Source organism: Passer domesticus, chromosome 4 (genome assembly GCF_036417665.1).
Source record: "Passer domesticus isolate bPasDom1 chromosome 4, bPasDom1.hap1, whole genome shotgun sequence".
Lineage (NCBI taxonomy): Eukaryota > Metazoa > Chordata > Aves > Passeriformes > Passeridae > Passer > Passer domesticus.
In genome coordinates this window covers 43,068,014-43,089,019 of record NC_087477.1, presented here as the reverse complement: position 1 = coordinate 43,089,019, position 21,006 = coordinate 43,068,014, and the positions used below count along the sequence as shown (strand labels likewise).

At 38.6% G+C, this 21,006-nt stretch overlaps 1 protein-coding gene across 3 annotated transcripts in view; it reads right to left on the bottom strand.

Moving 5' to 3' along the window:
* Window positions 1-4,995: 4,995 nt before the first annotated feature.
* The window catches only part of GLRB (glycine receptor beta), a 48,974-nt gene continuing 32,963 nt past the window's right edge, over window positions 4,996-21,006 (bottom strand). For 2 of the 3 annotated variants that reach the window (XM_064417486.1, XM_064417485.1), the window contains exons 9-10: window positions 17,712-18,004; window positions 4,996-7,705 (exon numbers count right to left, since the gene is read on the bottom strand). In XM_064417486.1, the coding sequence (XP_064273556.1) occupies window positions 7,409-7,705; window positions 17,712-18,004 (590 nt within the window). In that variant the 3' untranslated portion in view covers window positions 4,996-7,408. Of the gene's footprint in view, window positions 7,706-12,041; window positions 13,096-17,711; window positions 18,005-21,006 lie in introns of those variants that run through there. The other variant, XM_064417487.1, reaches the window with a different exon arrangement.

The window sequence follows — 21,006 nt, the reverse complement described above, 5'->3', positions numbered from 1 at the left end:
CTATGCAGGGAGGGTCTTGTCCTTGTCCAGCCTTCTGTGGGGCAGCCAAAATTACCTCAGCTTCAGCATATCCTCCAAAATCTCCCGGTGTAAAGACCAGAGCAAGATAAGAGCTGTTAAGTCCAGAGAAAATGAACAAGGTCACTGTGATCCTCTCCTGCCATCATGCACATTTGGTTTTAATAATGTAAGAATTATGTATTTAAGGAACTTTCACCTTGGGGAAACAACTAGAAAATATGAAGAATTACTAAATAAAGTCTAAAGTTTAATTCCACAAAGTAGATGATATCTCATGGTAGATTCTGTATATCATTTCTATTTGCTTGAAAAAAGATTGCTTCTGTAATAGCGTGGTCCTGAAGCACGTCCAGAAGGGGAATGGAAGCAGGGCTGTCTCAGAAGCTGACACAATCAGACAAATATTTTTAAAAGCCTACAAAGATTTTACGCCCTCCAGTAGGCTGAGGCTAAACAGGATTTGCCAGAAGCAGGAGCAGGTATCAAGACAGGCTTTGTCAACAGCAGAAGCTGATGCTGGAGTGGTACTGGTCAGAACCATTACTCTTTACAGTCAGTTCCTGTCAGTATGATGCCTCTGAAATAACCAGTCTCCAAATTAATGTTTTCCAGTGAGCTGGCCTTTGAGAGTCAAAGAAACAAACAAATTAATCTGGAAGAATGAGCCTGCCTGAGACACTGATAAATCTGTTATGACAATGTAAGGCTTATTAAACACTAAGAAACATTATTTCCCTAGCCTCTGGGTCAAATTCAAGTTTTAAGGTTAATAGAGGAAATCAACATTTTTAAAAATGTCACATGGACTACTTTTTTTTAAATTCTGCTTTTCACAGGGAATTCATAAACTAAACTCAAAAATATAATGCAGGTAGTGAAATTTTATTCAAATATCATAATATTTTGAGTTATAGGGACATAACTGAAATGGCATAACAAACATAATATTAAAATGAAAGAAACAAGTAGGTCTCAGGTCTTCTCACATATTGCCATTTAAGTGTTCTTGAACATCAGCACTGGCTTGTCTTCAAGAACTCTGATAGAGTCACACACTATCTTTGCTCTGACTGCACAGAGATGAAAGGTAGGATATCTAAAGCGTATTGCCAAGGAAATAACTCAGGCTAGATAAAAGGAGTGCTTTGCAGAACAGAAAAGCTAAACAGTACTATTGATTATCATGATGTATGTTACAGGAAAAGAAGGTGGAAGCACAGGGGCTGCCTACACACAGACTTTCCTCGCAGAAGCAGCCACAGTTTCAGCAGAGGTTTTCTTTTCAGTTTATGCTGCTAGAGAAGGTTTCCTCTGAGCTGAAAGGATTTTGCAGGGGGCAACGGTACAACAGCTTGACCTGCTATACCCAGGAGGGTTCCTTGGCCCAAAAACCTCTTGAGTTTGCTTCTTCAAGTAAAAAAAATAACTCCCACTGTGAATATTCATAGAAAGAAACAGAATGACACAGATATATATGAAAAACCCCATACTTCCCACTGCCACAGCACGAAGAACTCATCAGGTGGAAAGCAGTTACACAATACCTTATCCTTTATACTCCACAATCCTCATATGTCTTCTTGTCAGAGCACATTATGTGGCCTAAGTAATTGCCTAATGGGACAAAAATCCTTAGTAACAAGATGTTACTCCACATTGCCCAATTGGTTGGTCTCTGTTACAGTAAACCATATTTTCATGCAATAAGATGAAAGGCCATTAATTTTCTTGTACTAAAAGACATGTGCTTAATGTACCTGTTGCCTCTGTGTGACAGCTAATGGTGCCAGGCAGCTTTGGATTTATCTCAATACTCAAAAGATAAGTTGAATAACAAACTTTAAGGCCCTTCAAACACCCCTCTGCTAGGACGGAGTCAGTGGATGCTGGTCTCCAGAACCTGACCGGCACTGACATGTTGAGAAATCCCATGCTGAAAAGCAATCCATGCCCCTCAAAATTAGGGTTGACCTGCATGGACGACCAGGAAGTCAAGAAGACTTTTACAGTCTCATTTGTGTTATTCTCAATATGTTTTTTAGTCTCATTATTCATTCAAAAGATTGTGATCTAATATCCACTGTTAGAGGCAGGGACCTTAGGCAGAATGGCTCATAAGAGGGATGGTCTTATGGCCTAGACTCAGGAGGAAACCTCGTTCATGCTCAGGTGGGCCAATCCAACTCATTCATTTACATGTGCGCTGGTTCAAGGAAAAAAGCAAATTGGAATTTTTTTTTTTTTTGTCACTGCCACCAAATGCTCCTGTCAGTGCACAAAATTAAAAACGTCACAAATCCTGTAGGTGATCAAGAGCTGTGGAGAGGATATTTTACAGTGCCATCTTTCCCACCAGCCGTAGGAAGGATCTCTGTGTGCTAGCACGCCGTGCGTCACCCAGCACACACCTACAGTTCACAGGCACGGGCTGATGAACACCCACACGAGCCAACTTTAAACCAGCTGCTTGAGCACAACAGCCAAGGCAGCACAAAGCTTTGTGGGGGTGAACTCCAAGGATATTTTTTCCTAGGATATTACCTAGCCAGCAGGTAGGCTTCCCAGCCATAGCTCACTGTCACCATGGTGATGTTTCCAGCCTGCCCCAAAACAGCCAGTTTAAGGCTAATTTGGATAAGCCTGCACTAGCTGCAGACATTTTAGTGACTGCAGCATAAACACACTTGTCGCAATGAAGGGCTTTCAGAAGGATTTCAAAACAGCCAGGTAATCTTTATTTTAAATGTATGCTGACACTATTCCCGCTGATGGAAGGAGGACAGGTGCAGGGGGAGTACAGGTGTGGGCAGCTTTCTTGAATAAGGCAAAATGCAAGGGAGTGCTGCAAGCAGCTCAGATTGCCTGTGACTGATTTGATACAATGGCACAGACAAAACCACAATGATGAGGAATTTAGGTCCTCAATTTTTTCTTTATCTTCTACTGTTTACTTAGGTGTAGAGCTTCATAGGAAAATAATTTATTTCCTTATCTTTTGGGCACCACAGATGAGCTTAATTTTCCTAGTTTTTTATTAGTTCCTTATAGTAATATAAAAAGAAGGTAATTTATTTATATACAAAGCAAATTTCTAGACACAAATTAAACAGTTGACACAAACAAAACCATTATTCAATTTATCTGTATCTGAATTTCTTTCCTCATTACCTTCTCTTATCCTGGAATTAGTACATGAAAGCATCAAGTAACAGTGTCCTCTCATTCCCTTATCTGCTACACACCTCATTTGTACTCACTGCAGCATTACGGTATCTCAATAGCCTGAAAAATCACTTGACACTGCATATATTCAGGTTGCACTCCCTTGGAAATAAATAATTCAATGCTACCTATTCTATAAACACCCCCATTGCAATCCCCCAGTAACCATAAGGATAAGCTCCCTTAATTGAAGCAGAGACCAGGGTTTGTATTATAACTGTATTATAAGGTCTGTTAAGAGATTCCCTTAACAGCTATAACAGACTGCTTAAGTAAGGTATTGTCTCTCTTCAGAGTAAAATATTTTTAAATAAAGATTACTTGTAAGAGCATTTCCTTTAAAAGATTATACAGTCAGATCAACCACTGTGGTCATGCCCATTGACATTAACCCAGAAGGCAGTGTTGCTGTTTTCTCTTTAATGGGTAATAGGGTAGCAAAGATGTCTTCCTTTACCCTGTCAACAAGTCCAATAATTCTGAAGACTTTTAAGAATGAAAGCTGCTTGGCAGAGTTTCCAAGTGGTCAATCTTCTCTACACTGCACTTACAAAAATAAACTCCTTTCCTCAACAGACCAACTGCTCACATGCACCATCTCAGCTAGAATTAAGGGAAGAAAACAGGAGGTGCCATTATACACTGAAGAGTTGCTCCTAAAATTGAGTGTCAAACATGATCTGTGTGCTACAGGGAATTAATGCATAGCAGCTGACACATTTTTCAAATTGCATCCTTACTTGTTGTCCACCTTAAATTTGTAGATGCAATTGAGAAATGAATTAAATAATCTCCATAAAAATTCCTAATGCAGTGTTTGAAATTGTTCTAAAATCCTGAAAAAATGTAGAAAGATATCTAAAGAGTGATGATATAACAAAAGAACAGAATTAGCTTCTTGAATACTACTCCTTGATGCTTAAGAACCAAGAAAATACCAAGGTTTATCTTAAGGGTAGAACAAAAATTTATAACTCTCCTACCAGTTAATAGCAGAACTTGAAGTAAATGTCAGCTGAAATACAGATGGGCTCTCCCACAAAACCAGATTTTGCTGTCATGTGGTTCGTTTAGACATCAGGACTAGTAATTGAATTACTAAGCTGCACTTGATGTACCTCACCTCTGCTACTACTTCAATGTCTTCATTTCTATACTTTAAAATTTTAATTGCATGGAAAATTTCTACAGCTGCACATTGATTTTTTGCCAATTTATTTTTAATTTAATAATTTTTTTTTGTTTCATATTATAATTAGCAATTAGGATTCTATTTTGCCTACACAGTTTTATATTTGAACCTTCTTCTGGAAATCAGTCAACAGGCTGAATTTTACAACTAGAGGGTGCTGGTGGACCATAATGTGAGATGGTATGCAAAACTCTTGATGACCTTTAGTAGAAAGATGAAAAATAAAAGAGATCAATTATTACTGCTCAGTAGGACAAGCTAATATACTCCAAGGTAATACAAATACTGCACTATTATCTAGTGTAAGTAAAAAGAAAATTAATACTTTATAGCTGATGCTTGGTTTAATTTTAAATTTAGTTACAAATTTGATGTTAAACTTCACTTCTGGCCTTAGTTTTTGTACTGTAATGAACAAAAACACCTTATCTGAACAATATGCATTCCTTTTGCTTCCCTTTGTGTGAGTTGGAAAGCAATTAGAGTGTATTATTGATTAAGTGTTTTATGATAAAACACAAAAGCCATCAAGTAAGCAGGAAAGCAAGAAGGGACAAAGATTAATTTAACAATAAAATCTATAATTGAGGTTTTACAGATAGAATGTGGACATTAATTACAGATAAATCATTTAATAAGAGTTCTAACAAGAAAGTTATCTTCCAAAATTCATATAATTTCCGACACAAGGTAATTATTTTTTTGCCTTCCAGTATTGTAAGAAAAAATACAAGTATGAGAATAAATAATGTCTATAAATATACCATTCTGTATGTATAAAAGTTCCCCCTCCCATCCTTCCTCTCTTTCATTTATCCTTATTGCTTCTTAGAGTCTCTGACAATTCTGCAATTACCTTCAACTAACGGAAATATTAAAACTTTGAACTAGACCTTAAAGTTATCATTTCCCTCAGCCCCTGTTCCACACAGCTCAATAACATCTGGGATTTGCCTTCCATTTCTTTGGATCAGAAAGAAACCCAAAGGACAAACTGTGGCCACTTGGTAGAGTGGCTGCCAGAAACCCCCATGAGCCTGGCCAGGAAGCTGGTGGAGTGTGTGTGACCATCCTGTGAAGAGCAGATCTCTTCAACCCAAACACGAGTGGCTGCAGCCAGCTTGCTGATCACAAAGTGGCAGTGGCTTGAAAAAGCTCCGGGTGTGCAGGTTCACCTGATGTCCAGTGAAGCCAGTGTGGCGTGCCATTCCTCTTCTTACATTCACAATTTTGACCTTTTGGTTGCGCAGAATTGCTGCATGTGGACAACATTCTCCTTGTGGGCAACTCCCAAGTGATCCAACAGTCCCCTTGTGGTCTGCATCAGCTCAGCACATCCAGGACATGCCAGAAATGTAGTACAATAGGTGGGATTGTTTGTTTCCACACTATGGAATGTTTCATGTATTTAAACCAGTCCCTTCCTAGCCTATGAGGGGCCAACAGTCCAGATTTCCCTTTATGAATTGCCTTATTTTCCTATTGTAACTAGCTGTGGTGCTCCATCTCCCCAGCAGAGACATGTATTGCACGCTCTCATGGGCTGAGGCCAAGTCCCTGTTCTCAGGAAACACACTCTACTCACATGCCTACCTACACGCAGCTTTCTTTTGGTCACATTTCTTTTTCTTTTTCACATTTCTTTTTCTTTGCCCTCATGAAGGGATGTACCCCGGCATGCGCAGGAGATCAAAGCCTCTGCCCTATGCACACCAAGGAGCTCACGTTAAGGTAGTCTCCATGCCATAAAATTTCCTCTGGAAAATGGAAATCAGTCTCCTATCAGAACTATTTCATGCATAGGACCTTATTCTCCAAAATGCAGCATCCAGATCAATGAGTTGGGGACGGCAGCCATTAATTAACACATAGGGACACCAAGGCTCATGAGAGTCTCAGCCCCTTTTCACTCCTGCTGGTAGCTACGTGCTAGCTAGCACGCAAACAAGAAAAGGTGTCATCACTGGTGAAAATGGGATTTTGTCTTGAAAACTGGTTTGTTTAAAATAAAAACTTTCAAGGGGATAAACAAAACAAATCCAGTAAGAAGTGTCCAATGCAACAACAAAAAAAATTGTGACTTACATACTGCAGGCTTGCCAGATGCTACAGAAGCTGAGCCAGAGGACAAACTAATGTAAAAATGTATAACAAACCTGATACTGAGCTGCATCTTGTGATGCCTCTCCAAAATTCCTGATACTTTCAGTCTAGAAAGTGGCCTGTTTGTTTTTTATACACTGTATCCAGTTTGTGGCTAAAGAAACAGCAGTTAAAATTTGCCCCAATGTTTTATTGCCAGCATATTCTAACACACTTAACTGTGCCTGCTTCATGGACACAGTTGTTGGGGTTTTTTCCCTAAATGAGCTGATTTTACAAAATTAGTAGTTCTCTGATCTTTATTTTTCCACATAGACAAGATCTGCTTACTTGATGCTGCCTTCACTTACAAAGCCTAAATAATAATAATATCATAATTACACCTTAGCTTTTTCTTCAACAGTGCCAGCTGAAATTATACATGAACAAGATGTTTGGTGGGTGTTTCTTTTTCCTCTGGAAATCAGCAGAAAAGCTGTTAAATACTACATATACTAGAATACTGATTTTAATAATACTCAACGTGCACATCAGTTTCATTGTCAGAAACACTTTAAATTTCTGTATGTTACTAATAACTGAAGAGCGTTATTCAGCTTTATAATGTAGTAGGCATCGTCCTTCATATATATTCCTAAAGCAGGATGTATGCTGTACATTTATATACAAAGTTGGTCAGAGCACAGACATTGCAGTGTCATGCTTTCATTCGAATTTCAGATGCCATATGTTCAGTACAATCGCACGGCATCAAAATGCAACATATTGCTTTGCAAATGCAAATAATTTCACACAGTGGCCTTCATGACTGGGAAGGGATAATGAAATGGGCTATATTTTACACATATGAAAAAATAAATAAAAGATTTATCATAAATATATGGACCAGTATATGACGTTGAAGAACAAGAAGCAAAAAGGAAACAGTGCTCTTGCATAAAGATCGATTCTCTTTGCTGCTGATGGAATGACAGGCTTGGGAGGAGGAGGCTTCTTGTTGTTCTTGGCTTGAGATTTCCCGAGCCCATTGTTGACTTCAATGGGCTTCCCATAACAGTCATAATTTGATAATTCAAAATCCCTTGGCAAGCTTCCAACAATGCTGAAATCATTGGATCTCAGATCAGATTTCGAAGTGCAAACTTTTTTGCATCTGGTCTCACCAACCTATGAAATAAAGAGTGAGGGAATCATGATCGACTCACCACAACTCATTAGCAAACTTCATGCAGCTGCTAAAGAACACTGCAAACAAACATAGAGCAAATTACTTGTTGATAGGGATACATTACATCAGACTAATTTGTGGAATGGTTATGTTATAAAGTACTTAAGGATGATCAGTCAATCATATCAACTAATCCAAACATTTATAATTGTGTAATTTTTCATGCACAAGGTGCCTCATGCTCTGCAATCTGCTATAGTTAGACTCCTTCATTTTAAGATGACAGAAGGGGAGAGAATATTTTTGTGAGGAGTATTTTTGGATTTTGATTCTGTGCTGATGAACCTGTAAACCTGATACTATTCAATACTTGCATTTATCTAAGCTCTGAAACCCACAGTCAGAATTAGCTCTAAAATTCAATGTTTGATACAATTAATTTCAGTTTATTCTGGTTCTAATGACTTATCAGGTCAGGATCCTGTATCTCATCCTAGGGTGACCATCTTGTATTGCACCTGTGGAGCTTAGTGCCTCTCTAAAGACAGGGAACACAGATGTAACACTATTCTCAGCACTGCAGAAGTATTTACCTGGGAAATCTAAATCCAACAACAAAATTCCTGTGTTTCCTATAGCGCCTTTAGTGCTCTTGGGGATCAAGCAATAATTAAATGTTCCTATGTTCCCTTCCTTGGATTTTATAAACTTTTTATTTCAGATTCAACACATCCAGGAGAACCAACCCCACACTGTTCAGGGAGCTTAAGTGATTTAGAGACTACTTGCAAGGCACTGTGCTTTGTGACTTGGGTAAAACACTCCCAGATTTTCATTTCAGTTGGACTACTCAGGAAAGCAGAAAGAAAACAGAAGAAAAAAGAATACAGACTATAAATTTGTTCACATATATAACCTTAGCTTTAGTTGAAAACTGATAGTTTTCAGGCTGTACCCATGGGCAACTGATGTAAGTTTCAATAAGGCTTCCTGGAGCCACTGGTCCACTAAAACTCAATTAGTCCAAAAGCTGCCTGTCCCTTTTACTCATTAGCCTGTCTCTCCTCCACAACGACCTCAGGTAGTTTACCCTCAGCTCTCTCCACCTCTGGTTTTCTGCAGTTTTTGGCTGATAGATGGATATTTGCATGGTCATATTTTGTAGCTACTAAAATAACAATAGTGTCATAAAATACAGTACCAGGTTTATGGATTAATGAAAAAAATATTCTGAGGATATTATTAGCTTCTCTATGACAGTGACAACTTCTGCGTGGAAAGAACTGAGGCAGTCAGGAAAAGACGCAAACTTTGATTTGGGCTTTTACTCCCATTATTGACAAAACTGATGGTGGGAAAAAAAGCATGGCGTTATTCCTTCTGAAAAAGAGTGGATGCACCTTCCCAAATTTTCAAGAGTTCTCTTTCTCCTGAAAGCAGTACATTTTGAAACCAATGCATTAAACAGCAGTGCAGATTTATCCTGGTTCCAGCCAGGGAGAGAGTTAATTTTTGCAGTAGCCAGGAGGAAGCACAGCCAGGGCATAGAGGTTATTCTATACCACCTCATGTCATTGCCAGGGCTGGGGAAAGAGATTCTCTCCTGGCACAAAGACTTTTCTTCTGGTTGACAAAATGTGCAGAGGGAACCATCTGGTATTGCCTATTGCCAGAGAATTTTTCTGAGTGAATAATTTATTTTCTTACACCTTTTGTTGTTAATATTATTGCTGTTAACTGCCTGTTTTCTTATCTCATTGACATTTCCAGTAAATTTTTCTTATCTCAAATCACTATCTTTACCTTTTGTGCCTCCACTTGGAGCAAGGAGGCGGAGCACTGCATGGTTTTGGTGGGAGTACTAAATTGGAGAATACCATTTCTAAAACACCACAAAATCAAGAGTCCAGGTTATAAAAAAGAAAAACAAGATAGGTGTTCCTTGATGGCAGGACAAAACTATACATACAAATCTCTTGCAACTGTCTCCTAGTCCTCAAAGATCTGACAGCCTAAGACAGTGTTCATTACTGGAGTAGCAGGGGCAAACTGTCCAGTAAGGTGGTGACTAAGACACAGATAAACACGATTATATGACCCTGGGTGACAGGATGCTATTATTCACCAGTCTGAGACATTCCTTCCAATCAGATCATATCCAATGACATAGGTAATAAAGATAGAAAGCAGACCCTTGTGCAATGAAAAATGAGCTTGCAGGACTGGGGTGCATGTTAACTGAAGAGTCATAGGAATATTAGATTTTTTCCATGGTGAGACCTAGCAAGATTTAGTAAGGCCACTACAAGAAATAGAATCGTGTATGAAATTATAGGCCTCCTTTTGGATTTGAAAGCTTGTAGTCCATTCCTCATACTACCAGCAATATGTTGTAAAAATTCAGTGACACTAATTGTAGCCTAAATTCTCTCATTTAGAGCACAGAATATTCCTGTTCCAACTGCAGTATCTAGAGTGCTCCCCTAAAGGCTGTTACAAGTCGGTTCTCATTCCCATTCAGGACTGAGAGTGGATTCTAGGTCACCTCTGCCTTATAAGCAGAGAACTGTTCACAGCATGTTCACACAGAGCTCTGCTTAGCTCAGTGTCAGCTGGAGTACTGATTTATCAGGGTGACACAATTTTCCTTGTATGAGCAACCTGGCCCAAATTTTTCTTTAGTAAGTATATGTAACTTTTGAAAATAATTTCATCTATTTCCTTGGCTTTACAAGTCTGACATTCTTTGATTTACTACACTCAGCTGCTGCATAAACATATTTTAAAATTTTTTCTCTTATGTCTCTTCAACTCTCCAATGTTTCTGTTGTTTTAATCTAAATTCACTCCAGTTGACCTACAGCATTCCCTAAATATAAAGTATATATGATTATCTGCTTTTTATTAATTTTGTCTTGATTTGTGCTAGAAGCCTAACAATAATCCTAACAATGCCTCTGTTCCTCCTCACTTTCCACATTTACTGCACAAAAAACTTACCAAAGGCTATAGAAACATTTTCTGTACAAAAAAATGTTGTAGGACTTGATTTTAGAGTACTACGCTGAAGATTTGTAAAGAAAAGTAAAATGTTAAATCCCGACACAGAAAATATTTTATGTCATTTGCCTTATCCTGCCCCAGCATCATGACCTGTGGGCCAGACCCAACCCACAGGATGCTTCCACCAGATTGATGGCTTTTCCCCAGCAGGGGATGAGGAGCAGCTATTTTGGGAAGGGAAGGATTCAGGGATAGTGTAGGGACACCCAGCATTCCCAGGGAGCTGGAAACATCCTTGTCCCTCTGGCATGGACTGGGGGAGGCCAAGGACACCACAGGAAGGTAATGGCTCTTGGGGCTTGGCCCGAAACACAGACCTAGTTCTCTGTTTCTTCCAGGACTGGACCACCTTGTCTAGGTTTAGTATGATGGACATAACACCTGCCTTTTGATGAACAGCTCAGAAATGCCTAAAAACGCCTCCTAGAATCCACAAGGCCCCTTGTGATGATCCTTTCTCAACTTTTAAATAATTCAGGCTGACTGGTGCTCGCTGCCAAGATCAGCACCTGCTGCTGCTCCAGAGCTGCAACACGTGTGCCTCTCCAGAATGTCTTTGGTTGCAGAATTAGGGGAATAATGTAAGAAGAAAATGGGGAAAGAGATGAAACAGTAAGTGCTGCCTATGCCTGCAGACTGGCAGGGAGGAGCAACTAACTCCCCAGCTCTGCCTCTGCTGCTTCTGGTGCTCCTCCTCACTTTCCACATTTATTGCCCAAACTAGTTACACTAGATTTTCCTTTAAAAACATCCAGGATGGAGAATTTTTTCCATGACCTTGTTCCTCAGAAACATATGTACCTTATTTCTAATCTGAATTTATTTGGCTTCAATGTTCAGACACAAGGCATGACTACAGTTAGTCTGATTAACTGCTGGTACAGAGAGATGGTAACAAATCTAACCTTGATTTTGCATAATTCAGATGATGTAATCAGGCTGACATATGAAGCCAAGAAAAATGTTCTTAAAGAGTATCTTGCCTTTGCATCATTACCTCTGTCAGCCTAATTGATAATACTTAAAAAAATTATATTCAGTTTGCTTAAATCAATAAACACACAGAACTTTAATTTCACTGCCCCATTTACTAGTTAACATGGGGCTGAATTATGAGTAATATTAAAGATAATTAATACTTACAAACAATAATTATTAGTCAGAGCCTTGTAAGCTATGCAATATTCTCCACTGATTGATGTCAGGCTTATAATTATTCATGTTATGCCACTTAGCTTTTAAAAGTATTGGCACAAAGTTAGCTTCTTGCTGTATTTTGAAACCCTCCCAGATCTAAAGGATTTATTAAAAAATCAACATTAATGTTCCACAGCACTCAAAGACCAGCTCTATAAAAAAATTCTAGATGCAACTTAAGCTGAAATCTTGATTGTGAAATGTCTAACTTTAATAGTTACTGTTTAACATTCTTATCAGCTACTGTGAAGGAGAGCTATTTCATCCACACATTGAATATATCTGGCTTTTCCCTAGACATTGAGTAGAATATTTGTTCAATGCTTTTTTCTTGTAAGTTAATTCTTGATACTTATAGAACCTCTACCTCTACCCAGTACAGTACCATTACTCATAAGATATTACATTCTTGCTCTGTATGCAAAGTAACTTCCTATTGGCCTCAGTTATGCTAAGCATATACCTATTTTCTTACTTACACAATTACTTTATTGAGTTCAGCTTGTATTAACTGCTATCACCTCCCATTAGCCAGTGAGGAGAAAAGAGAAATGCTCAAAGCTGAATTAGTTTTAAATCTTTGAGGAATTTACTTTCAATTGTGCTGTTTGTTAGGTTTTGGGGTTTTTCTTAAATTAGTGTAGCTTTACTTCTGGTTTGAACATTATTAGCTCACCACCCCTTTACACTTTTTGTTTAAATTCTTCCATCCAGATTAGACAGTTGTCAAATTTGTGAAATCTGACCTTTCACAGCACCAAAAATATCAGGGACTTCATTCAATTTGTTTTGTACAAATAGAATAAAGATCCTTTTGAATTGACTGTTCATCCTGTGATCAAGTCCTCTTTATCCATCAGGATGAAGTGTAATATAAAAGCCATAATTTTTGACAGCAGAAACGTATTGTCCATAACTCCTAGCAAGGCTTCAAACATGCTACAGCACTGGCAGCTTCTCAAGCCCAGCACATGTCCCTCAGGCTGAAGAGCTTCCCCACTGGAATGCTGTGTTCCCTGTCCAACAGAGCACATCCTCTTGCCACAAAACCATCTCTGCTGCTGTGCTCCCAGCCTCCTGTTGGCATGCAGATCTGTCTCCAGCGCTGCCAGCTCTGGAAGTGGCTTCCCTACAAGATGAAGGAGTTTTTTAGCAAGCTCTGTTATTAATCTCTCTTGCACTTGTTTTGTGCTCTTCTCTTGTTCTTGCCATAATGACAGATGTAGATCATCAATAAAGTAGTGATTGTTTAGCATTAGTCTGTATTCACATTGGGTCTATTTTCTGGTTCAGCTCAGCAGGAATATGCTACCACATTCCAAATATTCTTTGCAAAGTACAGGACAAAAATATTAATGCATAAAATATCACAGTATTACGGCAGAGCTGAGGTTGGCAGGGACCTCTGGAGACCATCTAGTCCAACCCTCTGCTCAAAGCAGACTGCTCGGGGCCTTTTTACAGTCATGTTTGAATTATCTCCAAGGATGAATATGGGAGTCACTGGAGCAGAAAGTACCTACTCTGTACCTGAAATGCTGTCAGGAACTATTAAAATAGGCTGCAGCCTCTGGTTTTCTGTACAAGGTAAAATGTAAGCTGGGTTTTTGGTGGTTCTACAATAAAAAAAAAAAGAGTCTGGAGTTCCATGTGAGGGGAAAAAACCTGGGAAGATTAAGTCACCACAGGTCACCACCGGTGTCCAAGTACATTATAACTCAGTAGAGATGAACATAACCCATCTCTGGTTTCAGAGCCTAGATGTGGCTCTGACAAGACAAAGCAAGCAATAGCACCACTTTTTAAAAATAACTGGCATTAGAGCTATTACCACCACTTGCATAGTGCTATTCATCATCTGCCAGAACCGTTCTTTTAGCAAATGTTCTCTCCAGTCATTAGCACATTATCTGTGGGGGACAGCTTCTAAAAATGGGCTTGATGAGAATGTGACTTTTCAAATTGAGGGGTGTTGTTATAGCTAACAGTACAATCTCTCACTGTAATCACGTCAGCAATGAACGCAAAAAAAAAAAAATTATTCATCTTCAAAACATTTCCCTTTTTGCTTGTTTTTCTCACTGTATGATGTTTCATTGCTAGGAAACACACACAAACTCCTGCTGAGGATTCCCAATAAAAAGCCAGTGCAAGCAGTTATCACCAGATTGCATAATTTTCTCCTCTGCTTAGAACAGCATCTACTTGCAGTCGCTATGAGCTGAGGGAGCCAAGCTGTATTTTCTTATGGCTTTTTGCCTCTAAGTGCATAGCCACTGCTTCTCCTAGAAAAACACATCAGAAGTGCTTATTTTCTCTTTTCCCTACAGAATCAGGGTGATCTTGAGAGACAGACCACTTGACTTTAATCAGACAGTCATATTGATAAACCCCTGGGTTTAAAATGGCACTGACATTTCAAGGGTTTTTGTTGGAGGGAGCATGACTCATAAAGCTTGGACTTGAGGGGTTGTTGTATGCTAGCAACATGCAGCTTTTATATCAGACAGTTCCCAGGATCTAGTGAAGTAGCTGTATATCCATGGAAGCCTTTCTCCATCTTTGGGTGATTGGAAAATTGTGAGCACTCTTTTCACCCTGCCATATTCACTGTCACTGTTGGTGATTATTGATCATGACCATTGACTATTGATACAGTGACAAAAGTGCTTTCTGCTGAAAACTTTCAATGCACCCTTGCAGGTTCTGTTACAGGGGATCACTTCTCCTAGACTGCAATTATGAATTATATTAAGCTTTTAATATTCATGATCCACTGAAAACCTTATCCCTTTACTCCATAAAAATGGAACAATAGCTGCTTGTATTTTTAGGGATTATCATGAGGTTTTGTTACGGTTGTTTTTTACTAAAATAAAATATGCCAAGTCTCCAAACCAGATGCCATTTTAACTTTCACAAATGGAGCAAGCACATGAAAACAAGTTGTTCCATGAAGACTGGAACCAGGAATGTTTGATTGCCCCACTTGCTTCCCTCTGATCCTCCTAATAACCAAGAATCTTCTCAACCCAGCAAGTCCCCTGTACCTCTCATGCAGGCCCTTTCCCCAGATCTCCTGCAGAGACATCACTACTGCAACACTGCAAAAGCAGGAAGTGCACAACTTGCTGCTCAGGGAACACAAACTACCACAGCATAGGATCAGGGGCATTTTAAAGTGAAATAAAGTAACTTCTCTTTTTAAATTTGATTCGCCTCTGAACAACTTACAGATACGTATCAGCACCATTAAGTTAATATTCCATAATATGTAAGAGCTTAGTTTGAACAGGAGAAACACTTATAAATGGAATTATTCATGCTCTCTGTTTCCCTACTTCGAGTTGTCTGCTTCCATGTCTTTTCTGTTGATTTTACTTCAAGTCCCATCTGGTCCCATCTGGTTTCAAGCCTAGCTATGCTGACATTTCCAGCTACACCCTCAGTCACTTTTGCCTGAAAATCACCTCCTATGTGGAAAAAGAACACACTTGAACATTTCTGTAGGACATATACTTATTACAGGGGTGCAGTTATAAGTCGTCCTTTTCTTCTAAAGCTATACATTGGGTCACCTAAGTCTTTCCAGATATTTAGCAAAATATTTGCTCTTGCCTCCCACACAATCCTACATGACCCTGATGAGAAACAGCTCCTGAAGTTCTGGGACAGCTCTCTGGCCTCTTTTTGTTTCGTATTCTTTATGCCTTTCAACATACAGTTTTTTTCCATTACCTGCTTCTTTAATGTTTTTCTCCCTTGCATATTTTCCATATGACAAATGCATTCTCTACTTGATCATTACGAGGTCTGTATGGGAGCAATCCAAATTTTATGAGGCAGGCCTAGTTTTGGATTAGAAGTCAGAGCTACCAAAAGATTTACACCTGTTCTGATTTAGGACTTTAGTACAGGCTTTTTCAGAGCCAAGAACTTTTAAAGTATTCCTACGCAGTAGCAAGTTCAGAGAGGGAGTTTTCAGCTAGGCAGATTTATAGCTTTAAAATATATAAAATCTAGCATCACTGTCCTACCACATCCTGATGTCAAATGATTCACTGGTCTGGGACCTTTGGTCATCTTCACAGAAATTACCAGCCCAGGATGTGTTTCCTCTGGTAGGGTGTGTTTCAAAGCAGGTGGAGTAGTCCAAGTTGGATTATTAGACATGAGCCACTCAGCCACATGATCAGCTTTTACAGCAAGGAATACCTATTTCCACTGTGGCTTGTAAAATATTTTTTTTTTGTAAATCTCTGTATAAAGATCATCAGAAGCTTTAACAATTGAATGTTAAAGGTCTCTCATAACAAATTGGGAAGACTGGGAAGACACTGAAAAGTGCAGGTAAAACATGAGAAGATGAGACTGGCATCTCAAGATCGTGGAGGGGAGATGCTACAAGAGGAGGGCAGACTGAATTCTGAATTCTAAAAACCTTCCGCCTACTGCTAGACACTACTCATGAGGAACATTGCTGAACTTCTGTGGATAATGATTCCCTTTCTAAGTCCTAAAACACACTGTATACCAGTGCTAGAAATAGGAAAAATATATTAGATGCTGCTCTGCTGGGTTTTTGCAACTATTCTGTCAGAAGAAACAGCGACTTGCAGATTGCTGAACACAAAATTATCACATTCAGTTCAGGGAAAGCAAAACCACAGCAGAGTCAAAGCAGTCATGGGGTTACTCTAAGCCAAAACTGGTTGCCTACCAAAGCATTTCCCAAAGATTCTTCTACCAGATGAGAATCATGATAGTTAGGTGCACTGTTCTGCAATACCTGCAGCTCTTCTGGAGTGGGGACAATTAGTTATGGGGCAATCCCAGCTTGATGCTAAGACAAGATTTCAGCCATTCTTGCATAAACTACTCCTTTCTTAAGGAAACATTGAAGTCACAGTGTACGAATATTACCACTTGGATCTAGCCTAATAGCTTTATTTTATACAACATAATTGCTGAGTCATTGAAAAGGACAAGCCAAATTCATATTAGACATGTTGTAGAATAACATGTTTTCTTCTGCAGAATAAATGTCAAGTAAATATCACTTAGGACTGAAGGCAGTTGGACTGGGATGTCTGATAATTCTTGGAGCACAAACAGGGACTTCTAAAATATCAGGAATTTAGCAACATGATGGAACACTTTGGCCCGAGTTAAGATGTACATGTCATTTTTAACCATATAGTGAAATCTGACTGATTTACACATAAACTCCATCTGGCAACGAAAGAAATGCAGGAACTGTTTGACACAAACAGACAGGTCTTTTGTCCACAAATGCCTCGACTTCTGGATTCCTGGCTTCATAGCATGCAATGCAGTGCAGCTGTGGCCAGCCCAGGGAAAGCAATGAGCTGGGTGTTATTTGAGTATGCTCTCAGCAAATACTGCCTGAGAGTTCTGTCCTCTGAATAGTTACAGTTTGACAGCTGCTATTTATTATGAGAAAAACAGCAACTGTAAAGCTGCTTGCTACTTTATTTACCTGAATCTAACCAGCAACCACGCTGCTATAGTATGAAAAGACAAATTTTTCACTTAGAACTTCTGACCCCAAATCACTAGGGACCAATTGGTCAGATTGCTGGCCATTAGTCACCAGCATGTTTTTACTGTCTTGACCCCTTCCAAGATTAAGCACCATTCAAAATTATTACAAACATTATATTCCTGAAATTGGGTTAATAGAGCAGAATGCTGATTTTGCATACAAAGCTTTGCAGCTCCTACCTGTAAAGTGCTGATGTGAACAGGAGTCCCTGTGCCATTCACAGTGTTCTTCTTGGCAGCATTTCCACCCTTCCCTTCCACTTGCTCTGCCTTGGCAATCTTTGCTTTTTCAGCTTCAATTCTCTTTGGATTGTTTAGCATTACCTGAACCACAGCATATTCCACCAGGGATGCAAACCCAAAGAGAAGGCAAACAATCAACCAGACATCTAAGGCCTTCACATAAGACACTTTGGGAAGTTCAGCAGCAAGAGTGGTACATTCAGATGCCAAGCTGAGCACTGAGAAAATACCTACAAAAAGAGAAAACAATATATTGAATAAGAAAACTTCCCTTTAATGACAGTGGCTTTGCTCTTTCTCTGAAAAAGACAATAGTGAATGATGTTTTGCAACAGTGAATGGGACTTCACAATGTGGTCAGTGCAGCAGGTGTACAAAGTGCACATGCCTTCAGCTAATGAACAAGTTAAACACTTAGGTAGGATAGTGCAGTTAATGATGAATTACTAATAATGATTACCTTCATTTTATAAACAGAGAAGCAAATAAGTGAGGCTAAACTGGTTGTTATGGTTTCCCTGTCCCATCACACATCACACAGCTGGGAAATGGGCTTTCCAAAGAATTATCTTACAATGTGCATCTAATTCTGGAAATGTGGAAGAGAAATTTATGATGCTTAAATCAAAAGACTCTAAGTCCTTTAAATTAAAATAGTATTGTCCCAGAAATCTAAACTGTGCTATAGCAGGAACAATTCTCTGAATGAGCTGCTCACAAGTGTGATATTCAGACCTTAGGTAAAAGGGAAGTTTTTGCTGATGAGCAAAGCTGTACAAGCAAATCAAAAAGCCTTTGTTCCCAATTCACTGAGAAGATGAAAACGTGGAAGTGACTGAGGGTCACAGTCATTCTCTATTTGAGCTTCCAGGATCTACAGGAAGCTTTCTAGATAAAGGGCATTTCATGAAGCCCTTATCATGAAAAAAGCCCACATGTGCAAAGGCTGTTAAAGGTCATACTCATCACGGATTTCACCAAGCATTTCCCCTAATAAGGCTTCCAAATGTCACCATCAACACAGGATTCATATCACAAGGGACAAATACAAGCTTGACACCACAGAAAGATTTCTCACAGGCTCCTGTGAAAATAGTAGCACAAACAGCTACATTTGGAAAAAGCTAACTTTAGAAATGGCTGTCATGTAGGGCAAACTTAGTTCAATCTCCAAGTTCAGAATGTCCCATTTTGGTTTTGTGAATGCTATAATAAATGATTATTTATGAGTGGGAGGCTTAATAAAATAGAATTGATGTCTATAAAAAATGTTGGCCAAAAGGAGTCTCAACTATGTTTCTTATAATGCATGAAAAAATTTTTCATTCACAGAGATATGATTTCCGTCAGATACATTTTAAGTAACTGAGGATGTGAAAATGTAAATTAAAATGAAACTATCTGTATTGGCCTATCAAAACATTAATTTCTACTTGATCACAAACAACAGATTCTTTAGCTACTGTTCCCATTTGGATTTCAATAAGATTGACACGATATTTTATTTAGCATTGATCTCAAATTGACAATTCAGTAGCTCTTAGAACACTGAAGCATAAAGAAATGTTAACAGTCATGCGATTTTAACCCACAAAATTTTATGATGCTTTATTTAGAAATGTGTAGTATCAATGTATCACTGCAAAGCTGAACTTTTTTTATTTATTTTTTTTTTATTTTTTTTATCTATGGGGATAATAAAGAATGACCAGATGCATTATCTCAGAACAGAATGATACAGCAAATACTGAACTGAATCCTCAGTGTAATCCTCTGGCTTACTTTCCATCTACTGTATCTGAAGCATTCACATACAAACATTCCCCTTAGGATAAAAAGTGAGCATAGGATGCTTTGCTTTAAAAAAAAAAAAATCACTTACCAACACCTGCAGACTGGGGATGAACACTAATTATGGATCACAATGAATTGCATTAACAAGTAAAATAAAACAAACATACTGCCTCTTAATATACCTGGGACACATTTGCCTGTGTCCCAGGCATGCTGTTCATTCTCTAACAGTGTACTGTACCAAGCACCATGTTTGACTGCTGAAAGACAGCCTCTATCCTTCTCCTGAATAACTGAATTAGTCAATAACACAGACTGGCTCAATGTCTTGGATATAGTATTTTCTTCCTACTGACTTTAAAGTTTTTACTATCTTAATATGTGATAATTAATATCATGACTGGTGTCAAAAACACTTGTAAACCCACTTTTTAGACCTTAAAAAACTATACCTTACAATCTTGGATTGAACTCTACAGAACTAATTTACACATTCTAGCTGAAAAGATTTTTGTGGAGCTTTTATTAACATGTTCAGTAGAGCAACTGAGGCCACAGTGACCAGTAGCTAATTTTCTTTTGAGTGGATTCCTACAATGAAAGGTTCATTTTCAAAGTCTAAAAGACTTCTACTTTTCAAGGTAAGAATAAAGTGAGACAGGAGCACAGAAATATTCTATTCAGCAACCATTTGCTGCCTGATGAATGTTGGCATGGCCTCAGAGACCCTAGTACCAGAGTGTAAGCTGCACTTCTGGCAGCTGCACTAGGTGCCTACTTATCACAATCCAAAGCTTAAGGCTCAAATGTGAATGAGGAGCATGAGTAAATAAACTGAAAGAATTGAAGTAGCTTCTCATCTAATACAATCTAGCCACTGGTACACTTTCTTGAGGCTAGATATCATTTACTTGACACACAAATGTTGATCTTGTTATATTTCAAGGTCAAGGATCTCAAGGATGTCACTAGAAGAAATAGCTTGTTGCTCTCCTGAAACTGGAGAAAGATAAATCTTACCCCAGTGACAGTGTTTGTAACTGTCATACTAAATACTGACTCAGCTAAGGGAGTGCCAGATTTACAGGTTTTTTTGCTTTTCTGGGGATTAAGAAAAAGTCACATAGCCAGAGCAATGGCTAATATCTTTGAAAATTCATTATATCATAAATGTTAATGCATGAAAGAAGCCAATAAACACTTACAATGAATGAAATAACTAAACAATAAATAAGCATGCATATTTAGTTACAAAGGCACCCACATTACTTAAATCTATGCTAAGACTCCTATAAATCTAATATATCTTTAATAAGCCCATCTGGTTCACTATTTGAAGCAAGGGATTATAAAATTGGCAGAACAGCTTGGTTTTGATTCTAGTTTTCCAGTTCCTCTTTCATTCTTTTTAATTTATGCATGTGACATTTTCCCCACC